Raw genomic sequence first — 23,376 nt, 5'->3', positions numbered from 1 at the left:
AGTGAGAGCGAGGGAGGAAAGCAGAGAGGGAAGGAGGAAGATTAACAGTGTGCTGAAGAGGTACATGATTCAAATGCCTGTATGTGCAACAGAATGTCAGTGTTTAAAATGAAGTGTTAAGGCTGATTCATACTTCTGCGTGGAACTGATGCTGTACACATCCCCACTATGTTACACATCACACTGGCCTTTGGTAGCATTCTTTTTTTTTATGATAGCGAAATATAAAATAACCAATCCTAGGCACCGCAGCAACAGGTCTACAAGGATGACGGTGCCAATTTCACTGAGACCAAAAAGCAAAATGTAACTTAGTGACTATCGTTAGAAGGGAAAATGCATAAAAAGTTATTTTGCCGCAGCTCAACTTTTTTCCAAATTTGTCTCAGTGAATTCAAGCGTGGTACCATGATAGGATGCCACCTGTGCAATAAGTCCATTCATGAAATTTCCTCGCTACTAAATATTCCACGGTCAACTGTTAGTGGTATTATAACACAGTGGAAGCAACTGGGGACAACAGCAACTCAGCCACAAAGTGTTAGGCCATGTAAAATCACAGAGCGGGGACAACGCATGCTGAGGCGCGCAGTGTGCAGAAGTCGCCCACTGTCTGCAGAGTCAACAGCTACAGACCTCCAAACTTCGTGTGGCCTTCAGATTAGCTCAAGAACAGCGCATAGAAAACTTCATGGAATGGGTTTTCCATGGCCGAGCAGCTGCATCCAAGCCTTACATCCTTACATCACCAAGTGCAATGCAAAGCGTCAGATGCAGTGGTGTAACGCACACTGCCACTGAACTCTAGAGCAGTGGTGACGTGTTCTCTGGAGTGAGGAATCACGCTTCTCTGTCCGGCAATCCGCTGGATGAGTCTGGGTTTGGCGGTTGCCAGGAGAACGGTACTTGCCTGACTGCATTAAGCCAAGTGTAAAGTTTGGTGGAGGGGGGATTATGGTGTGGGGTTGTTTTTCAGGGGTTGGGCTTGGCCCCTTATTTCAAGTGAAAGGAACTTTTATAATGCTGAAGCATTCAAAGTCATTTTGGACAATTTCATGCTCCAAATTTTGTGGGAACAGTTTGGGGACGCCTCTTCCTGTACCAACATGACTGCGTACCAGTGAACCAAACAAGGTCCATAAGGACATGGATGAGCGTGTCTGGTGTGGAAGAACTTGACTGGCCTGCACAGAGTCCTGACCTCAACCCAACAAAATTTCTTTGGGATCAATTACAGCAGAGACTGCGAGCCAGGCCTTCTCATCCAACATCAGTACCTGACCTCACAAATGCTCTCCTGAAAGAATGGACAAATGTTTACATAAACACACTCCTAAACCTTGTGGACAGTCTTCCCAGAAGAGTTGAAGCTGTTATAGCTGCAAAGGGTGGGCCAATCCATATTAAATCCTATGTATTAAGAATAGGATGTAATTAAAGTTCATGTGTGTGCAAAGGCTGATGTCCCAATACTCTTGGCAATATAGTAAATATACACCTAGTCTAGGAGGAAATAACCTGCAAGATTTTACAGCGCATTTTAACTGCCACCAGGAACCAAGCCGTACCCAACTCAACCCGTGTTTTCCATTGTAAAATATGCAAGCCGTAAACGTACTGACAAGGTTACTGTATATCGGTGTTACGTGCACAGATTATCTTAAGGGAAAAACGTATATTCTATATATTATTCATTATTAGCAGTATCCCGCGTCGCTATGTATTGATGCATTCCCGATAACACGAAACTTGACAATTTCTAACCTACTTCTTAAGAAGTACCATAGAACAACTGAACAGAATGGATTCGTAATGCAAATTTACACAAGCGTTGCTGACATAACACAGACATGCTGGTGGAATATAGTACATGGTAAAAAAAAACAAAAGGAAAAAATTGCATGTAGTAAATTAGCAGGCCGACCCGTCGGCAGTGGGAAGCCAAAGCGGGCTAAACCACTGCAACTAGTCTTTGGTCGCGGTGCGGCTTGGGTGCTGGCTGGTTTCTGTTTGCCAGTGGAAAAGAGCCATCAGTCTGTACTGGAGGATATCTGTATAAAATAAAGTGTTTGTCCATACAGGAGGATGTCAGTGTGTAAAATAAGGTGTTATTCTGTACAAGAGGATGTCAGTGTGTAAAATAATGTGTTAGTCCGTATAGGAGGATGTCGGTGTGTAAAATAAGGTGTTAGTATGAATAGGAGGATGTCAGTGTAAAATAATGTGTTAGTCTGTACAAGAGGATGTCAGTGTGTAAAATAATGTGTTAGTCCGTATAGGAGGATGTCATCGCGTAAAATAAGGTGTTAGTATGTACAGAAGGATGTCAGTGTGTAAAATAAGGTGTTAGTATGTACAGAAGGATGTCAGTGTGTAAAATAAGGTGTTAGTATGTACAGAAGGATGTCATAGTGTAAAATAAGGTGTTAGTATGAAGGATGTCACAGAATCATGTCCAGAAATACACAGGAGAGTGCCTGTATGTGTTGCGCATGTGTGTGTGTGTCTATGTGTCTGCGGTCATGTAGGGTTATATGTTACATTGTGAGTGTCAAATGTCCCCAAAATATGATAGAAACCGGTCATCTTGACCTGGTGGAGACATTTCTCTGGTCCCCACAAGGGAAAACTCAGTATTATAAAAAATCTGTGATTGCAATGTTAAAGATGTAAAAATGCCAAAAGTGTTGTATTTTGTCTGGTTACTTTTGGTTAATTTTAAAGCTGGGTAAGGGTTATCATGGTTAGGATTAGGGTTATGCCCATAGAAATGAATGACGAGTCCCCACAATGATAGGACTATATGAACCATGTGTGTGTTTGTGTGTATGGGTGGGTGTGTGTGCATATGCGTATGTCACAGCCATAAATACGCACAGAGCATGGTGACCAGGTTGGTCTCCCTGGTACCGCGGTAATCTCTCACATTACTGCTCCCTGCTGACACTGGGACCAGCACCCGCCTCCCAGCTCAGCCCAGTATAGCCATTCCCATCTCTGCCACCCCTGGGGGGGGGAGGATCTGAGCAGGATCGGAGCGCCAGATGCTGGGGGTGCGGAGGGTTAACACAAGTCTGCACACATGCTGTCTGCAGCAGGGGGAGCGAGATTACTGCAGACTCAGAGCAATACATTAACACAACACCCTGCCACATAACATTACAGGCCAGGGTAACCTAATCCCTTTGGGATATTAAATTAAATGTCAGTGAGTCGCTGGGACCTATGCTCCGACAGGCTGACCCTCCATGCCCTGAAAGGTCAGAGGTCGACGGGTGGGTAAACAGCTGGGGGGGGCACTATAAGGCCTAGGTTAAAATAATTAGGGCAAAACCATAATAATAAATGCAAGAGGACACACCAGGGACTATAGGAGCTTCAGGCAGCCATTTTGGGAAGGGCAATACAGGCAGTTCCCAGGTTACGAATGAGGTCTGTTACCTAAATCTGTCTCTAAATGGAATTTATAGGTAAGTCAGAAAAACAATAAAACAGTGCAGAATAATGATAATAATTATACAGTAATATAAGTAATGGTACTGCACTGTACCTTGAGCTGACAAACCATTAAAGCCATTTCTTTGAGTGTCCCAAAGCACTGCATGCTTTCATTATTACAAACCCTTGTATTGAACTCAGATTTTTACTATAATAGGTTTCATGGTAATCTGTTCATAAGCACGAGTTGTTCGTAAGTCGGACACCTTAAGCCGGGCACTGCCTGTGTATAAAAATAAACTCATAAGAAGTAAGGGTATAATAAAATAAATGGAGCAAGATTAGGAGAAAAGCCTTCTATGTGTGACCTAACACGGCCTGGGGTGCGAGTGAAGCAGGCGCTTGGAGGATTTGGGAGCTGGTCAAGTGTTGGCGTCTCATTAGCAGTTTGCGGATCTCTCTGCGTCCTTTGAGGGCGGGGGCTCCCTTACTGGCCCGGCGAGGACATCCCGCACTTGATACCAAGACCGTACTCTGGGGCACACTGCGTATGCAGTGCAGGGAGTGCTGGCTTCCCACCTCACTGCCCACTGTCTTGCCCTCATGACATCCAGAGTGTCCAAAGGGCTTACAGTGAACGCTCTACAGGCATAAAGAAATGCGCGTGGAGAGTGTAACCCTGGAGGGCACCGTTTGCAGGGAAACCCGCTATCGCCACCCCATCCCATAATATACCCTGTCTTACTGAGCCCTGTGTGATTCTCCAACTTTTAAGCACTCCATGTAGAGGATCCAGGACTTTATTCAGGTACCACTTGGTCAAGTGTTTTTAATTTTTTTGCATGCAACCCTACATTAATCTGTTTCTACGGCAGGTTCAGTGTTTGGGATTCTGTTTTCTGCAGAGTGACGGGTTGCCTCAATGCTGACCCCTCACCCCCTTAGCCCTGCCCCTTCTTCCTTTGGCCCGCCTCTTGTGGCCTTAGCCCCTCCCCTAGCAATGATGTTGGGCCGTCCCCGTTAGCCCTGCTCAGTGTCATTAGAAGCTCAGCGTCGTATCCTAAACCACGCTGTATGCTGAATGGCTACTGGTCTTTTGTAGCTTTTGCATCATGTTTCCATGGCGAATGTGGGAAAACATGCAGAGATCAGCAAGCCGAGCTGGTCCGTGAGCTATCTGAGGAGTACATGCCCTACATCGGCAGCCATATTTGTTGCCATCCATGAGCTAAGTGTGCTTCCTGCTTGTTCAGACCATTAGTGTTCTGTGCTGTCTTAACCCCTCTACTTACATGCCCTCTCTCATGAGTCTGTACATTTTAACACGGAGCCACATTCCTCTCGCTCTTCCCACGTCCCCTTCCTCTGCTTGCAGACACATGAGCTGTCTCCCAGTGCCTGTCTCCCCCCCCCCAGTGTACCTCCCATTCTACTGACCATGCATGTTCCAAAAACAGTCTCCATTTTCATTTGATGCAACCACTTCCAAAGTTGTTGCCCAATTCTTACAATTTGCCCTCCCAATGCCCGCCTATTGCCAGGCTCCACCCCATGCCCATGTGTGATGGGCTCAGCCAATGAGAAGGGACAGTGGAGTGTGCTGCCACCAATGGGATATGCTATGGCTGTATAAAACCCAATCAAAGTTAGCGCCAGTTCGCACTTTCTGTCAGCCCAGTGCTCCTGCCAGAGGAGGAAAGAGACAACAGTGAGAGGGGAGAGGAAACATTACCAGGTGGTGGGTACCGTTTGACACTTATAGCTATCAGATGAGACCAGACAAGACACCTTCAAATATGTCTTCGTATAAATCAGTAAGTGTGTTTTATCTCTGCCCTGAAGTCTCCCCCAAACCAAGAGGATGGAGAATTCACATACGAAGACGCCAGCTGACTGCCTGGGTTTCTTTGGAGTGAATGAAATCACTGGCCTCACTCCTGACCAGTTCAAGAAGAACTTGGCCAAGTTTGGCTACAATGGTGAGAACCTGAGTCAGTGTGGCAAGGATGTTGCCAGTCGGTGGGGGGGGGGCGGGGGATGGTAGCGGAGCTGGGGCACAAGATGACTCTTATGAGGTCACTCCCCGAGGAACCGGTGGGGAGTAGCGAGAGGGTGATGGAAAGGTGAGCAGGAAAAGAGGAAAGAGAAGTAGATGTACAGATGTAGACAGATTTTTTGTAGGTATTTAGGGCATGGTGATGTTCTGATCTAAAGGGAAGCACATCTGCTATGTCCTACAGTTGACTTTCATGGCCATATAAAGCTCCTTGGAGTAAGCAGAAGAGTGGCAGGAGGATCTCGGTGTAGAAGGGTTGAAAGAGACAATATATAAGCTGCTGGTTAGCAGGAACAAATCAGATAAATCTCTGAGATGTGAGGACCAGAGGACAGCAGAGCTTTGTAATAATTGAGCAGACATTGAGTGACAGGAACTGTGTGCGATGACCATTATGAACCTTGGCTTTGAAGACTAAGGGATTTGTGTGACTAGCTGTGTTCTTGGAGTTATTCTGAGCAATTTAGTCAATAGCAAATTCTGTTCTTGTACTACATGAGATGTTGGGTTGTGTCCTGCAGCTTCACTGCTTTGATATTCCTTGACCTGCTAGCTCCGTGATATAAAGAGGTTGCGGTAATTTTCTGGGCATCTCTGCTAATCGCCTGTGTTTCTTTTCTCTTGTTTCCAATGGTGGACCCAACCAGAGCTCCCAGCTGAAGAAGGTAGGCGACCTTCCACCTCCTCACCTTGGCTATGCATATGTCACCCCCACACACATCAACACCTCTGCTTGTCACATATCTTATGCTTGTCATGTCCCTTCTTTACACCCGTATGTCCTGTAACAACCCTGCCCCTGACCCTGTCCGTCTCTCCCTATGTTAACACATTGGTCCCCCTCAGTTTGCACTGTTACCAAATTACAAGTGAGTGCAGAGGTCATTTCTATGCTGGAATGGGTTGGTCTTTTCTGCTCCTTACATAATTGACATGTCACATGTAACGTGATAAATGTGGACCATCATGGTCTGGCCAGACGACACACAGGACAATTGCTCAAGGCCCCACACAGACAGAATCAAACATCATGCTCACGCCCAACACCTCAAACTCATATTAATCCCCAGTCCATCCTTTCTCTCTCTCTGTCCCCATCAGGAAAGAGCATTTGGGAGTTGGTGATCGAGCAGTTTGAAGATCTGCTGGTCAGGATTCTGCTTTTGGCTGCCTGCATCTCATTTGTGAGTAACTTTCCCCATGTCACTATGAACCTATGCAGCCCACTCCTGATGAGCAATAACAAGCTAACAATTAGCCAAGAAGTTAATGGGAACCTTCAGTCTTCACGGAGAGCAGGAAGAATCAGAAGAATCAGTTGGTTCTTCCATCCTAAGGCTTATGTGAAAGGATCAAATGATCCAGATTAGATCAACATCCCCCGACCAGCTACTCTATGTGACACAAATGGCACATCTATTGACTTGGGAGCAAACAGCCACTTTTTTACTTCTTCCCCATCTAAGTGTCTCTCTTGGTGGCCCTGTATCCCTTCAGTATGCTTCCTGTGCACCTCTTCGCCAAATACCCTCAGAGCCCTGGTAACAGCACTCACACTGAAATAACATTTGTCTCCCTGAGTGCCAAAAGAGTGGACCAGAGTGACCATGCCCATGCCTGGTCGATTACATCAGTGTTTCCCAACCCGGACCTCTGGGAGCTGTATTTTTCTGGACTGTCTGGCAGGGAGCTGGGAGGGAGCAAAAACATGGACTGTCTGGGGGTCACAGAGGACTTGGTTGGGAAACACTGTGCCACTTGAAAAGAATCACGCATAAAATTGTAGCACCTTGTTCAGGTTGTTAACATTGTGGATGTTTGTGATCCACCTTGTCCAGCCTTACAGCTGGGGATTAGAAGGTGACCCAGCTTTTCTCTGGGTATCACGGTTCCTTCCCATCAATGCAAGTATTGACCTCCTTCTCCCCATTTTCCCCCTCAACCAGTTCCTTTAAAATTTTATTTTGGAGCTCAATTAAAGGGATATTAATTCCCACCCTCCCCTGCACACGCTCCCTGTCCTAAGACAGCTGTCAGTACAGCCTTAGAAGGACAGGATCATTTGGGAGTGGCAGGAACCTGTTTATTTTAGGAACGTCTTGGGCCACAGCAAGAAACCATATCCTTCAGGAAAAGGTCAGCAGGAGAAGGAGCGACAGACTGCTACCAGAGCGGGTGACAGCGGGTGACAGAGGGGGTGACAGAGGGGGTGTCATGGCAGGAGTGGGGAGGGGGGATGCAGGTAGCGGTAATATTACATGGTGTGATTGCAAAACATAACATTGCAAAATAGATCATTATGAAACCAGGACACTTGTAAAACATGAAACGTTTCTTTTTCATTCATTCATTGACTGGCTCTCAGAATCGTCTTGCTTGTGAATATCGTGCTGTATTAAGTAAAAGTTGATGGGGGAAAGAGTTAGGAAGTACAGCAAAGGAAAAAGGACTAACCATTACCATTTCCAACTGTGCTTCACTGGGCCAGATTCCCCGGTCTAAGGAAGGCAAGGTGTCACCGTGGCTCTTTGTGACACTTAATGTGGCCCTTCTGTAAGTGAAGTATATGAAACATGCCGGGCTAAATGTAAACAAACTGCACTATGCTCATAATCATGACATTCAGACAGCTGTGAAACAGAGGAGGGGCTACAGTTTGGGTATGAAAACATGTCCCATTATAAGGAATATATCATTAAAGACACGCCCATTGGACAGGTCCATTTATCCTTGTAATGCTACAGGGCATAACTACCTTGGTTTGGGAGCAATTTTCATGCAGAGCATCCACAGAAGAATCCAGAAACAGCAAAGCTGGACTGAACATCACAGGAAACAGAAATCGTATGTGCCACATGGCCTCTTGTGCCTGACCTTAGCTGTCCATTTTGACCTTGTCCTTCTGGATGTCTGTTTCACACAGGTGCTGGCCTGGTTCGAGGAAGGCGAAGAGACAGTCACCGCCTTCGTGGAGCCTTTTGTCATCCTCCTCATCCTCATCGCAAATGCCGTGGTGGGAGTGTGGCAGGTCAGCATCGCCGTGGTAACCAAGTCTTTAGAGAGCGTATCAAAGAGGATGTAAAGGATGAGGAAAACAACAGCGCTGAACAACAATGCCCAAGTAATATTATTGAAACAGGGAGCCATTATAACTCAAAAGGACAGCCATGTTACATTAACCTTGCTCCAAGGTTGTTTAATAGAAAAAGCAGCATTCAAGTTATAGTTAAGGCCTGGAGAAAGACTCATATTACAGCTGAGATAGATTGTAGGAATGGCATGTAGTAATAGTCATGTTGCATAAGGAGTCTAAATTACATTTAAAAAGAGAGGATCAGAGGCACAGCATTGTTGGATAGCAAACCAAAGACATTTCTGTGCCCAGGAGCGCAATGCAGAGAGCGCCATCGAGGCCCTGAAGGAGTACGAGCCTGAGATGGGCAAGGTGTACCGTGCCGACAGGAAGAGCGTGCAGAGGATCAAGGCCAGGGAGATCGTACCCGGGGACATCGTCGAGGTGTCCGGTAAGGCGTGCCGGCGGCCGCCACGGGGGTCCTCCGTCATCGGGGCTTTACATAAGCCAGCTTTGGTGCAGCAGATGTGAAGATGGCGCGGGGGGGTGTCCTTCAGAAAGACAGAGATGCCGTCTGCCATGTAAGGCACCAGGGGAACACCGAGAGGGCCAGCAAACTTGCTGAGAGAAGGAAAATGAAGGCTGGGGTATAAATACCACCCAGCACCTGTCTTTCTCCCTGCCTCCCGCTCTCCCTCCCCTCCTCCTTGACCCTCTCGCTCTCTCCCTCACTCTGGACCAACATATATTACCACACACCTGTTGCCTTCCATATCAGCCTGTTCCTACACGTCTCCCTTTCAGCGTCCCGTATCAATGTTAATTTACTGCATTGGGGTCAGCTGACTAGCCCGACAGTCCCTCACTGACCTGTCCTCCGCAACCACTTTAATGGGCCGCAAACACAGCAAATGTTGTGAAGCACAAGCACAGTGAATAGGGTCGAACCCCATAATTAACTCCTCACCTTTCTGAGATCCCATGACTGACTTTTAAGTTGCTGATCCAGACTGTCGGATTCTGATACACCCCAAAACGAAGACAAGATATGAAAGTGAAAATGTTTACATGTTCATTCAGTCGCAGGATGTGTGAGGTCTGGACATACTCTGCGAATGCGTAGCCTCTCCTGGATTTTGATTCTCAAACCTCTAAACACCTTTTCAGCTCCTCAGCTTAATGTTCCTTATGTCTCTGTCTCGTTCAGTTGGTGACAAAGTCCCCTCTGATATCAGAATCACCTCCATCCGTTCCACCACCCTGCGTGTTGATCAGTCCATCCTCACTGGTAAGCCTTGTTCTGCCCCTTCTTTTTCATTGCTGGTTTTATTTGATGTCCTTTGTATATATCGTGTTGTCATGCTTCTCCTACTTCCTGTCACCCTCAGGTGAGTCTGTGAGTGTGATCAAGCACACTGACCCTGTCCCTGACCCCAGAGCTGTCAACCAAGACAAAAAGAACATGCTTTTCTCTGTGAGCTTCCTCCACTTCCTCCTTGTAGTGACCTATCACTAGAAATCTAACCCTGAATGAAGAATCTTATATTCCACCAAGATCTTTGCAGTTCTGCCAGCTTGGTTCCAGTCAGGACTCTATCGGTGACTCTTCTCTCCTTTACCATCAGGGCACCAACATTGCTGCCGGCAAAGCCATCGGCGTCGCTGTGGCCACTGGCGTTTCCACTGAGATTGGCAAAATCCGAGACCAGATGGCTGCCACGGAGCAGGAGAAGACCCCCTTGCAGCAGAAGCTGGATGAGTTTGGCGAGCAGCTGTCCAAGGTCATCTCCCTCATCTGCGTTGCCGTGTGGATGATCAACATAGGCCACTTCAACGACCCGGTCCATGGTGGTTCCTGGATCCGTGGCGCCGTCTACTATTTCAAGATCGCCGTGGCTTTGGCTGTGGCCGCCATTCCTGAGGGTACATATGTGGGCTAAATACACCTAATGTATTCAATTACAACTTAAATACACACTCAGTGATTTAATTGCGAAATTATTTGATGTTAGGCCTACGGTCTTGATGCCCCTGTAGGTCTGCCTGCCGTCATCACCACCTGTTTGGCTCTGGGCACGCGTCGTATGGCCAAGAAAAATGCCATCGTGCGTAGCCTGCCCTCTGTGGAGACACTGGGCTGTACCTCAGTCATCTGCTCCGACAAGACGGGCACCCTCACCACCAACCAGATGTGTGTAACCAAGGTGAGAGATTGAGAGCATTACCTCGCACTCCAAGGGCTCAACAGGATCCACAGCAGGTCACCAGGGCCACACCACCTGGTGGTCTGCTGGCCACACAGGAAGTAAATGGTACATCTGTCTGTCTCCCTCTAGATGTTCGTCATTGACAAGGTAGAGGGTGATCATGTCGCCCTGGAGGAGTTCAACATCTCAGGATCCAAGTACACACCCGAGGGAGAAGTGTAAGTTCTATGTCACATTTATTTTCAACCAACACCAGGTCCAATCCTCCATCAAGTTCATAAATATCCAACACTGTCTCTAATCCTATGTTATGTTCATAGATAGGCAAGACAGAATCCAGTACCCCATCAGGCATACCAACAGCGAGCATTGGGTTCAATCATCCATTAAGGATATCAACAGCCCAAACCGGGGTCTAGTTCTTGTAGATGCTTACCAACAGCCAGTCCCGGTTCCATCATCCAATAAGCATACTAGCAGTTCTACCAGGTCTAGTCTCTCATGATGCTTTTCAACAACCAACCCAGGGTTCAGTCCAAGTAGGGCTATTAAAAGCTACAAAGGGCCGCCACTCCATAAAATGTATTCCTCAGATCTAACAGACCATACCTAACAGACTCGAGAGTTGATGACACACACACTGAACAGATACTGACATTAGTATGTCATGAAGTGTGTCATTTCTCTTCTCAGTACCAAGGCTGGTGCCCGGGTGAACTGCAGCATTTATGATGGACTGGTGGAGCTGGCTACAATCTGTGCACTCTGTAATGACTCTTCTCTGGACTTCAATGAGGTCAGTTCATCCCTCCTTTTCCCTGCACTATCACCAAGTCTCTGTCTGTCTCCCTGTGGACCAACCTCCTCCCTATCTGTCTGTCTGTTTCTGTGTACTAACTCCTTGTCTGTCTGTGTCTCTTTCCTCCTTTTCTCTCTGGAGTCTGGTCTCTCATTCTCTGCATCCCCCCCCACCCCCAACACTCCACCCCTTAGGCCAAGGGCATCTATGAGAAGGTGGGCGAAGCTACAGAAACTGCCCTGTGCTGCCTGGTAGAAAAGATGAATGTGTTCAGCACCGACGTGCGTAACCTGTCCAAGGTGGAGAGGGCCAATGCCTGCTGTACAGTGAGTATGCTACACCCACTCAACACAGTCTTAGAGACTACACCCTGTCTACAGAACACAAGACATCATGTATGCCAATTCCATCAAAGTGTTCTATAGAACACAGATAAGACGTCTGATCTTTGACCTCCTATTACAGGTGATCAAGCAACTGATGAAGAAGGAGTTCACCCTGGAGTTCTCTCGTGACAGGAAGTCTATGTCTGTCTACTGCTCCCCTGCCAAGTCTTCTAAGGCTCCTGTTGGCAACAAGATGTTTGTGAAGGTTGGGTTGCACCAGTGTCATTGCATTGTTGTTCCCTGAGAGGCGTTCAGTCCACCCTATGAGTGTGACTGTTCAAATTTTTTCTCTTTGCATGGGATCATTTTACAATTGCTCATGTGCTCCCGTTCCCACCCTCTGTGTGTAGTTTTGCCATAAATATGCCCATCTTATTACCTTCTTTGACAGGGTGCCCCTGAGGGTGTGATTGAGAGGTGTGCATATGTCCGCGTGGGCACCACCCGTGTGCCCCTAACTGGCCCAGTGAAGGACAAGATCATGGCCGTCATCAAGGAGTGGGGCACCGGACGTGATACACTGCGCTGCCTGGCCCTAGCTACCCGCGACACCCCCCTCAAGAAGGAGGAGATGAACCTGGAGGACTCAACCAAGTTTGCTGACTATGAGGTGAGAGGGAGAGAGAGCAGCTACTGGTGTTGGGGTGCAAGGACCAGGGTCTAGCCTAACTTTTTCAGTAGCGTTTTTGACATGCCAATAAGTTCATAAGGTGATTTTCCAGTGGCCACAGGGTGAGACCTAAGTGGACTGTGGGACTGTTTGTGCTCCCGTTCAGGGAGATTCCTTCCTGATTTTCTGGCTGAAAGCTTCATTATGTGTTGACATTTATGTTTTTATTTCGTAAAATGAAAACAGGGGATTTTACTAGGGGTCAGGGGACATATCGTGTGGGGATTCTGGCAAAATCAAGCACGGGTCATAGTGTGAAGGGATGTGGCTCATGCCCATGGGTCTCTCTGCCCCACAGATGGACCTGACCTTTGTAGGCTGCGTGGGCATGTTAGACCCTCCTCGCAAAGAGGTCACTGGATCCATTGAGCTTTGTAGAGAAGCTGGCATCCGTGTCATCATGATCACCGGTCAGTTCTACGCCTGGCTCCTGTTCTGCCCACCTCTTTTCTTCTCCTATGGAGTCCTTCATTCCCAGATCACTAACATCTCGTGTTCTCATCCAGGCGACAACAAGGGTACGGCCGTGGCTATTTGCCGCCGCATCGGCATCTTCGGCGAGGATGAGGATGTGTTAGGCCGTGCCTTCACGGGCCGCGAGTTCGATGACTTGTCGGTGATGGACCAGCGTGAAGCCGTGCGTATAGCCTGCTGCTACGCCCGTGTGGAGCCGTCTCACAAGAGCAAGATTGTGGAGTACCTGCAGAGTTACGATGAGATCACGGCCATGGTGAGCCAGTGGGGACCACACATGTGGATTGGCCAGCAAGGGGAGACAAAAGGCACACTCCCTAAGCTAACCTTACATCTGCTGACTTACTCTATAGACGGGTGATGGTGTGAATGATGCCCCGGCCCTGAAAAAGGCCGAGATTGGCATCGCCATGGGCTCTGGCACGGCCGTTGCCAAGTCCGCATCGGAGATGGTCCTGGCTGACGACAACTTCTCCTCCATCGTGGCTGCCGTTGAGGAGGGCCGTGCCATCTACAACAACATGAAGCAGTTCATCCGCTATCTCATCTCTTCCAACGTGGGAGAGGTTGTTTGGTGAGCACCTGGGATTCTCACCCTGACTGTCCTCTGGCCAGTCAGGAGCAAAGCAGCCCTGTTGTCTCACTGTTGTAAGATTGACTAGGAGCTTTACGGAAATGTACAGCATGCAGGGAGTCATGTCATTAGAGAGCCTCTGTTTTTCAGCATCTTCCTGACAGCGGCTCTGGGTCTGCCCGAGGCCCTGATCCCCGTGCAGCTGCTTTGGGTGAACCTGGTGACGGATGGCCTTCCTGCCACCGCCCTGGGCTTCAACCCCCCTGACCTGGACATCATGGGCAGGCCCCCACGCTCTCCCAAAGAGCCCCTCATCTCCGGCTGGCTCTTCTTCAGATACATGGCCATTGGAGGTACCAGACCCAAGATGCTTGGGGGGGGTGGTCTTGCTCTGAGTGCCTCCCCCCTCACACCCATGTCATACCCCAGGGTATGTGGGCGCTGCCACCGTCGGTGCTGCCGCCTGGTGGTTCCTGTACTGCGATGAAGGTCCCATGATAACCTACTACCAGCTGGTGAGCATCGTTGTGAGGGGTCATCATGATGATGAGGAGGCTATTGCTGTGTGATTATCACAGGAGCATTATCACATGCACGCTAAGATGATGTCTTGTGCCCCCACCACAGTCCCACTTTATGCAGTGCAGCCCTGAGAACGAGGATTTCAACGGCATTGACTGTGAGGTGTTTGAATCACCCGAGCCCATGACCATGGCTTTGTCTGTGCTCGTCACCATTGAGATGTGCAACGCCCTAAACAGGTCAGAAGGCAACATGGGCTGTGCATCTTTGGTTCCTGCCCAGTATAATAATAATAATAATAATAATAATAATAATAATAATCGATACTTTATTGATTCCCGTAGGGAAATTGTCTTTACGCCTCCCTCAACTTGCTCTTTTTTGTAGAGTAAGTTGTCCGCGAAGGGCAGCCTCCCATAGCGGCGCCTTCGTATCCGCCACACGTGACCCACATCCTCTCCACCCTCCAGATGGTCTTCAAGTCATATTTCAGTCACAGGGTGGCTCAATCTGTTCTTCCTTTTGCAATGCATGTGGAAATTGATACACTATCCCCTGCCTCCTACAGCTTATCTGAGAATCAATCCCTGGTGCGTATGCCCCCATGGAGCAATGGCTGGCTGATTGCTGCCATGACTCTCTCCATGTCCCTGCATTTCCTGATCATCTACGTGGACCCCCTGCCCGTGAGTCTCCCCACGTCCTTCTGTATATTCCCCTTTCCCATTGCACCATGCTTATGCCCTCTCCTGCTGTTAGCCTTCGCGGTCTGTGCCATGTCTCTCTGACCTCTGCATCTGCCACACGTGACCCACGTCCTCTCCACCCTCCAGATGGTCTTCAAGCTGACCCACCTGAACGTAGAACAGTGGATGGTGGTGCTAAAGTTGTCGTTCCCCGTCATCCTGATTGACGAGGTGCTGAAGTTCGTCGCCCGCAACTACCTGGAAGGTGAGGGCCGGCCGACATGGTTTTGGGGGGCGACCCGCACACCACTCACCTATTCAGGAGGCGCACGGGAAACACCACATGCACACAAACGCAGTACAATCACTCTCCAGCTCACACCTCGACATATCTTACTTTGTGCTATGGTAGTGATGTAAGGCTGCTGGCAGCCATGTCATATGTTCAATCATGTGACACATTTAATGTGAATTCTGGGCCTGCTCCATCCTCACCCTGTACCTGTGTAACTCTGTCAAAGCTGGTTGTGTGTTTTGTGGACAGTAATATTAATAATCAATCTTAAAGTTAAGTTTGGATCACCACCTAATTTTATAATAGTATCTGCAATGTTGTTGATTTCTGAGTTAGTATTTTTATCCTGCTACATCATGATGTGTACCTTTCCCTCCTCCTTTACCTCCTTCTGCATTCCTCCTTCTCTATCATTCCTTTTTTAATCCCTTCATAATATGAGTTGTTAATCCTGAATTTCTCTTTAATTCCTCCTTGTCTCTCTCACCAATTTCAGCCTAATCCCACTACCCATTTCCCCGTAACAAAACAAGGTATCCCACAACCCTCCCTGACTGACTGCTTGCGCCTTGGTTTACCATGGTAAACGCTATGGCGTTACATGCTGGTTGGGCATTCGGCCTCTCGCCAGCGTGAAAGACATTGCACTACACGCCTCAGCTGTCTGCCTGTCTTGTCCCCTCTGTCCCACATCAAATGCAGCAGAACACCATTGAGACATTGGGGTAGTTCTGTTAGACCATGGGCTTTGGGGTAGTTCTGTTAGACCATGGGCTTTGGGGCGAGTCAGGCCGCTTTGCGGAATGCTGGGATCTGTGTGTGCCAGCTCCGGGGGCTTCTGAACAAGGTCGCAAACTGAAAAAGACTTAGAAGTGCATGTGTTTAGTATTAATGTTGTAATGCTGATACTAAGAACATAGTCACTGTACCAGCAAATTTACTAATGCCAGTACAATTGTATCATTACTCTGGATGTTAATGATGCTAACCATCAGAGTCTGGGTGTAACACTATCGCTGATAATCTAACACAGTAACACTAACTTGAGTGGGCACAAGTAACTTAGTTATCAGTTACTACTGAAGTACATATCATAAACAAATAAAATAACTGCATGAAGTATATGAACTGTTGACTAATGATTGAGTAATGATGAACAAACATGGGATCAATATGTAACTAACATTTAGTTTCGGCTTGTTCAATATGTTAAGAGTGTACACCTCAAGTGTCCCACCTTAAGTAAAATGTTACCCCTAACCCTAACCCTTTCCACCCTGGGGTCTCACGCACTGCCCTCTTCCACTGCCACGCAGGGACAGACAAGACTCTACTGCAGAAGAAGTGAAACTGAGGAGGAGGAGGAAGAGGAAGAGGAGGCATGCGTGAGACACCCAAGGGAGAGGGCCCAGCCAGTCAGTAGAAGAGCAAGGATATGAACACGTGAAGATCATGAAGAGAAGTGTAAAAGACATATAAATAATTCTGTATATGGAATGAGAAGGTGTTAATACATAGGTTACAGTTATAAAATCAGTACGTTCTATTATTTTATTCTATAAAAATAAAAACGTGTTTTAGAGAGACCCGTTCTCTGGTTTTATTCTGATTGCCTGTAAATTTTAAATCAGTCACATGGTTTTTATCTTCCATCCAGCAATTATTTTCCATCTTCACTAGCTAGCTTAAGAGTTGACCTGTTATGTGTTCCAAGTGGTAAATGAGTTTTGTATGTTTGAAGGTCTCCAAAATTCCACCCCCCCCCCCATTGAGGTCGTCTCTCTGCTGCTGTTACACCGCAAACCCAAAAACAAAACACAAGCAAGACATTTAAATGTAGATTTGTTTAATGCAGACATTGATAAGATGCCCAAAGTGGAAGATTTCACGCATTTTTTTGCATTTGAAAATGGTCAAATGGATACAGACAGAGAGATTTGCACTAGGAATCAAATGCACTGAGATTCGGAACTGCGCAAAAGTAAGCTGGCATCAGTCCGACTCCTGTGATCCCTTTTAAAACTCGGTGTTAATCTGACTGGTTTGCTCTCTAGCTGCAGATTTTGCCTCCATGCATGCACATCAATACTTAAACTGCTATGTCTCCTTCCTAAAAGATGACCTGAGCCCAGGAGGAAAGGCCCGCCCCCCAGAATAACAGTACACTACAGTTCAGTAATTCCTGAGGTATTACCCTAACAAACATCACAGACTCACTGCTGTCCCCCAGTCATCACTCAAACACTCAGACCAGGAAGGCCCCCTACTGGCCAAAGGGAAGAACTGGAAACCTCCTGATCACAAGTCCCTAATCAATCAGGGACCTGAAATCTCCATTCTGAGGAATGGGGACAAGGTAGGGCCAACAGCCTGATCTGAAATCTTAAGTTATGCTCCATCATACAGCAGAAGCAACAGAATGTGACACATTTCAAAATCATTAAACCTGTTAAATACATACAGTTTGATCTGCACAAATGTAAAATGAGGAGTATAGAACAGAAAATAATAATGAAAGAAGTGCTTAGCAACAGAAGGACCCCACATTAAAAATAAAAAAACATTCAAGTGAACTTACGGAATAAAAGGAGCAGCAAAGATGGAAAGGTTTCAAAACATTGAGGCTTAATAGTTAAGACACTTCATTGACGCTGTAGTCACAGAGTCCCACCCAGCGCAAGGAACCATGGTAACAAGCACATGACTGACAGCGCTGACTAAGAGGTTGTACTGGATGGACAGTCCCAGGCGACGGTGAGGTGGACGCCAGATGTGTGCAAGAAAGAGACTAACAATTTCCATTCAAGTTAATAACATTAGCTATAAAAATAAGCAGTAGTGTCAGACTCTGTCAGCTTCCATACATCAAATTAGACTATTTAGTAAAAGTGTTTGGTAAAATAACTGCTTGGTGTCCAGTAAACACCCACCTTTCAGTGTGTTCATGACATATTCAGCTCTTTGGCTCATGAAGTGTCAGTGCCCTTTGAACTCTCATCAATTGGCCCCTCCCCCAGGACCTCCCTCACTTGATCCATACAACCCGCCTGGCGGATCAACTCCAGCTTCACCTGAAAAAGGACAATTGGAGGGAGGGGAAGACAGGAAATGTAAAAACAGGCACATGCCTCAGTGAACAGCCTGACACTTTCTGTAACATGCAGAGGACAAATGACCACACGCACCTGCAGAGACTGCGACAGTTGCACGAAGTCCCTCTGCACAGCCTGACTGTTGTCTAGCTGACTGCGCAGGCTGATCACCTGACTGCGCAGTTCAAGACACTGCTGCTCCAGAGCAGACTGACAGAAAGGAAAGATATTGGAAAGATGCACGACCTTAATTGAAACCTCACAAATGCTCAGAGGCGACACAGTTGGAGTGCACCCGGTGTGTCACAATGAACCAACCTTGTTGCTGCTCTGAGCTTTGTTTTCTTTCTGCAGGTGAGACAACGCCACCCGCAGGCCAGAGAGTTCAGTGTGACATAACTGTAACTCACTCTGCAGCTTGAGAAATAGAAGAGAGCTGGATTCAAAATGGGCCTTAACTTCAGGAATAAATAGGTCTTGCATCTGTTAGCCTTAATTTAAAGAAACATCATTTGGACTGCTGAGCCACTGAAATGTTATAAATACCTTGTCTTTTTCACTCTGAATTCTGTCAGTTTCTGTCTTCAGACTTGAGAGTTTAACTGAACACATAGAAGGAATTACTTTGTTAGATTAAATAATTTATTATGGTGGTTTAAATAAAAAAAAAAAGGCTTTCAGTAAAATTTTCTCACCTTCCAGGACCTCTGTGAGTCAGTAAGCAGGAGCAGACATGAAGAGGACAGAAAAAAGGTGTTAAAGTACCGAACAGAAAATGTTACGTGATGCATATTCACACGTGGACTCCAAGAACAGGGTCACATGACAAGTCACATGACAAAGCCTCACACACCGCTCTCCTCAGTTCGCTGCTCCAGCTGCTCCTTCAGGTTGACAATCTCAATACGTAGCCTTTCCTCACAATGCGTCCCCTGCAGGCAACATGTGGTATTACATTCTGACAATCTAAATCATAATGTGTAAGATGTGTAAGAGAGGTTCTCAAAGTTTTTGATCAAAGGTCTACATCAGGTTTTTGTTCAGAGGTCCAGACCAATTTTCAATAACAAAACAGCATTGCATAAATTTAAATAAAATTAACAATAACTTTCAATATTAGACCTTGATATTAAATGTAACTTAATATTAAATATTAAAATGGGAAGTTAAAGACTAGTTTTGTTTTTTTGGGGGGGGGGGGGTTATTATGAATCATGTGTGTGGAAAGTTTGGTGGTTCTTCATTGTATTTTTGTACTTCAAACCACATTAAGCCTTTTCACATTAACCATACTGATTTATACTGTGTATTATTGACTGGATTAACTTGCGGTTTGGTTCACATTTGTACTGTGGTCTAGACTTTTGGTGCTTTTCCACTGCCACCAGGAACCAAGCCGTACCTGACCCGTACTGACGGTTTTCCATTGCAAAATATACAAGCTGTACCAGAACCATACCCGTGCTGACAGAGCTGCTTACTAGCAGGGCCGAAAGCATGACCAAACCGAGCTGGTTGCGTCACCACCATTTGATTGGTTGATAGCAAGAAGATACCAGTGATCTGCGTCAAAAAGCATGGATTATCTGAAGGAAAAAAATGGCATATTCTATATATTATAAATTAACAGTAGTATCGCACATCGCAATGTATTAACGCATTCCCAATAACTCAGATCCTCAAAATTTCCTCCTACTTAAAAAAATAGATGAACGGAATGGATTTGTAATGCAATTTTATATAATATTAAGATAATTCTGCTCGCACTTGATGCTAACATAACACGGCAATTCTCAGACATGCTTGCGAAAATTAGCACACAGCAAAAAAAAAAAAAAAAAAAAGATAAAAAATTTGCACATAGTAAATCGTGATGAATACACCGCGTTTCTTCAGTTTTACTTCAATGACACTCTCCAAACCCGGCACGCCTTTACCGAGCCGACCCGTCTGCAGTGGAAAACCAAAGTGAACTGGAACCATGCTGTAACTAGTCTCTCTTTGCGGTACAGCTCGGGTACGGGTTGGAGCCTGTTTGCCAGTGGAAAAGCGCCATTTGAGAACCCTTGATATAAACCACAAGACTTGTTATATATTTTCACTTTACATGTGTTACACCTTAATCCAAGATAGTGTGCATGTTTGTCCATTGAACTGAGGTGGGGTGTTGGATCATGTCCTAGGGGGTTAGATGGCAGTACCTGTAGGGATGGGCCCACGTCGGCTTGTTGGGCCCTGTCCTGGGAGGCCTCAGGCTCTGTAGCCCTCAGTCTGGACAGCTCAGCACAGACCCTCCGGTGGGACAGAGAGAGCTCCGCCTGTAGGACACATCGAGGTTCAGATGCTCATCTGGGGGCCCCGCGTGGCCCCCGGCTACACACGCTATTGGTTGCCCCCTCACCAGGCGACCCTGAACGGTGCTCTGTGATTGTGCAAAGGACTTCTGCAGGTCCTGGAGGAGGTTCTCTGAGGTCTGTACTTGGGACTGCAGCACAGAAACCTGCACAGATAATTTGGGGTAATTTATATCTCATGAAATGAACAGAAGAGCCCCCTAAAGGAAGTTAACAAAAGCACCACAGAGAAACGTTACACAAGACATTACAAATCAGCTTTACTGCTGTAGTGTCTAAGCCAAATCAAAGCAGAACAGCACTGGGGAGTGACATGGGGAGGGGCCAGCAGGCCGCGATGGCCAGCCACCTGTTGCTGGGTCTCAGAGGTGTGGTGGCTGAGCTCTCTCTCCAGCTCCGCCCGCTCCTCTCGTAGACGTGCGAGATCCCCCTGCAGTTCGGCCACCTTGAGACATGGGGCGCCATCATTAATACTCCCAAGGTAAAGCCGTGTGCTTCAAGACTGACACTGCTGCTCCCCCTGCTGGCTTACCTGAGCATGCAGTGCATCCCAGTCGGCGTGTGCCACCAGCCGGTGCCCTGGCGGGGGCAGGTAGATCGCCTCGGGCACCAGCGTCCCAGTGGACAGCAGGGAAGCTGTGTCGTCCTGGGGCTGAGGCCGCCTGGTCAGCAAGGGGGTGTCCAAGGAGAAGGAGGAGAGGGAGGAGGTGTCACAGTGCTGGGAGAAGTAGCCCTCCGTCAGAGGTAGGGCCCCCTCAACGTCCCCCTCGGGCATCCCGGCCTCCTCCTCGGGCATCTCGCCTGCGTCTCGCTCAGCTGGCTCCGTGCTGTCGCACTCGTCACCAGGGCCCCCTGTCAGGCCGTGAGGCTTCTCTGCATCTGTATCTGCCTGCAGGAAGCCGTCTCCATCCCGCAGCACCTCTCGGCCATTCTGAGGGGTGATGAAGAACAAGCAGAGCATGCCTTAAAAGGTCTCTCTGCATTTAGTAGAGGATCCTGCATTAACAAGGCAAACTGGGGGGGGGGGAGGGGTTGAGGAGTTGGGACAAGTGGGCAGCGATGGAGGACCTTGCGATTGGTGGCCACGAGCATGCCGCTTCTCCACTGAGTGCGCTCAACCTGCAGTGCTGTGATCTTGGTTTCATACTGAGATGCTGTTTCTGGAGGGGGAGACACAGGGTCACACTGAAGGATCGGAACTTCACTGACACACTGCAGGCTGCACACAACCACCTCCAGCCCCACACAGACCTCTCAGCGCCTCCTGGAGAGACTGTATCTCCTGGTCACACTGTTTCTGCAGCTCGGACAGCTCTTCCTGTTTGCTCAGCTCGCAAATCGTCGCTACGCCTTGCCAGTGCTCCAGTTGCGCTCGGCAATCGGCTAGCTCGGCCTGCAGGCTGGCCACCAGCACTGTCAGAGACCAAAAGTAAAAGTGTTCATAAAGTATAAATAAAGATGGGGCGCCTTTATCGCAAGAGCTCAGGTTTCTAAAACAAACATAGTGCACAACAATCCCCCTAAATGTGATCGAAATAAGCCGAGGAATTACAAGGTAGTTTTTTCCATCTTGATTCCCTATCATCCCGCCTTGGTCCCCATATAATCGGCGCCCGATCCCGGCGCGGTTCCTCAGCCCTGGTCCGTCGTCGTATGTTACTTTACCGGGCTCTTCTGGCGCATTTCGGCTCGGCTCCCCCTCCGACTTCTCCATGGCTCACAAATCATCCCCTTCTGAGGAGCTCGGACGGCTCAAAATCCCCAGACTGGCTCGTCGCTGCTTCTCTTGAGCAACAGACAGCCCCAGCCGGCCGGAAAAGGCGCACCTCGCTTCTATAGCGGTCTGCTTTTATTAAGACAAAAGTTCAGGAAACAACTTTTCCCCGGTCCAAGCCTACGGAAATCGCGTAACAACCCTCCCCGGAGGCCAGGGGGTTAGGGGCCGCCTACGCACTTCGGCTTCCAGAATAAAAGGGGCTGACGGCCGCGGTGCGCCGGGCATCAGCATTCCGGGAGTAGGCGAAGGGTAGACGGCTTTTATTTATACCACACCGTACATATTGCCGTACCTAGCACCTGTGTGTTTGCAAACCGAAGTGGTGAAAAATTAAAATGTGAAAGAAAAAGCACTACCCCTTTGCAAACGTTATTCAAGTTTATTTTCGGTATTTTAAACTCTTCGTGAGCTGTTGGGCGTCCCAGCGTGAGTAATACGGGGTCGCCAACTGTCACCTATCTGGCGTGACACTCGTGCATTCAGACTCTCACGCAAGATATCTTACAGCAAATGTGTATAACCCATTATAAACCTAAAAATGGCTTCATCAAAAGCGTTGTGGTAATTTGCAAACCGTATAGACGATTTGCAGGGTAATAAAACTGTTACATACATGTAAATATGTGTGCAGACTCGTCTGGAATTGAACATCTCAAAGTTGGCAACCCCGGTAATATCAGAGGACACCCTAGCCTATGGAATCCCCAGCAGGAAGGAGGTTGAAGGACTGTGCTGAGGGAGCGCTGCACCTCCATACCTGCCAACAATCCTGTTTTTCCCGGATTTTGCCGTCCGTCAAGGCCATTTCCCGGCGCGCTCCCGTTTTCTTGTTTCTCCCGGGAAACTCCAGGAAATTTGCACGGCCCTCAAACTTTATTATGGATAACTTTTGTATGTTTGTCTGATGTTACCCGAGTTGCCAGATCACGTGTGAAACAATCTGGACACATAGTTCATAGAATACATATTGCAT

The 23,376-nt window shown here is 47.6% G+C and overlaps 2 protein-coding genes and 1 long non-coding RNA gene across 4 annotated transcripts; 1 reads left to right on the top strand and 2 right to left on the bottom strand.

Annotated features, from left to right (window-relative positions):
• Positions 1-5,023: 5,023 nt before the first annotated feature.
• Positions 5,024-16,766, top strand: LOC111833752 (sarcoplasmic/endoplasmic reticulum calcium ATPase 1). Of its 2 annotated transcripts, XM_023792336.2 has the most exons (25): positions 5,024-5,176; positions 5,281-5,417; positions 6,142-6,159; positions 6,596-6,678; positions 8,418-8,522; positions 8,880-9,018; positions 9,775-9,855; positions 9,956-10,041; positions 10,193-10,490; positions 10,605-10,771; positions 10,904-10,992; positions 11,468-11,570; positions 11,768-11,899; positions 12,039-12,164; positions 12,351-12,569; positions 12,928-13,039; positions 13,136-13,359; positions 13,457-13,677; positions 13,828-14,030; positions 14,107-14,192; positions 14,305-14,438; positions 14,768-14,885; positions 15,033-15,150; positions 15,677-15,713; positions 16,497-16,766. In XM_023792336.2, exons 2-24 carry the CDS (start codon positions 5,300-5,302, stop codon positions 15,679-15,681), a joined length of 2,985 nt encoding a protein of 994 aa, XP_023648104.1. In that variant the 5' UTR covers positions 5,024-5,176; positions 5,281-5,299; the 3' UTR covers positions 15,682-15,713; positions 16,497-16,766. The 2 variants fall into 2 exon arrangements, with proteins under 2 accessions (XP_023648104.1, XP_023648103.1); XM_023792335.2 differs by lacking the exon at positions 15,677-15,713.
• LOC140581610 (uncharacterized) lies at positions 7,837-8,455 on the bottom strand. Its single transcript, XR_011984705.1, has 2 exons — positions 8,369-8,455; positions 7,837-8,045 (listed from the first exon to the last, which is right to left on the bottom strand). It is a non-coding gene; the product is annotated as an uncharacterized lncRNA (long non-coding RNA).
• A 243-nt stretch (positions 16,767-17,009) lies between the features above and the next one.
• Positions 17,010-22,660, bottom strand: rabep2 (rabaptin, RAB GTPase binding effector protein 2). Its single transcript, XM_023792341.2, has 13 exons — positions 22,292-22,660; positions 21,878-22,039; positions 21,695-21,786; positions 21,159-21,557; positions 20,976-21,071; positions 20,674-20,772; positions 20,474-20,590; positions 19,126-19,204; positions 18,968-18,979; positions 18,819-18,874; positions 18,591-18,689; positions 18,366-18,482; positions 17,010-18,251 (listed from the first exon to the last, which is right to left on the bottom strand). The coding sequence occupies exons 1-13, from the start codon at positions 22,338-22,340 to the stop codon at positions 18,147-18,149; spliced, it is 1,482 nt and encodes a 493-aa protein (XP_023648109.1). The 5' UTR covers positions 22,341-22,660; the 3' UTR covers positions 17,010-18,146.
• Positions 22,661-23,376: the final 716 nt, after the last annotated feature.

This window comes from Paramormyrops kingsleyae, chromosome 22 (genome assembly GCF_048594095.1).
Source record: "Paramormyrops kingsleyae isolate MSU_618 chromosome 22, PKINGS_0.4, whole genome shotgun sequence".
Classification (NCBI taxonomy): Eukaryota; Metazoa; Chordata; class Actinopteri; order Osteoglossiformes; family Mormyridae; genus Paramormyrops; species Paramormyrops kingsleyae.
Note: the sequence above shows the minus strand (reverse complement) of the source record. Positions and strands in the feature narration are given on the sequence as shown.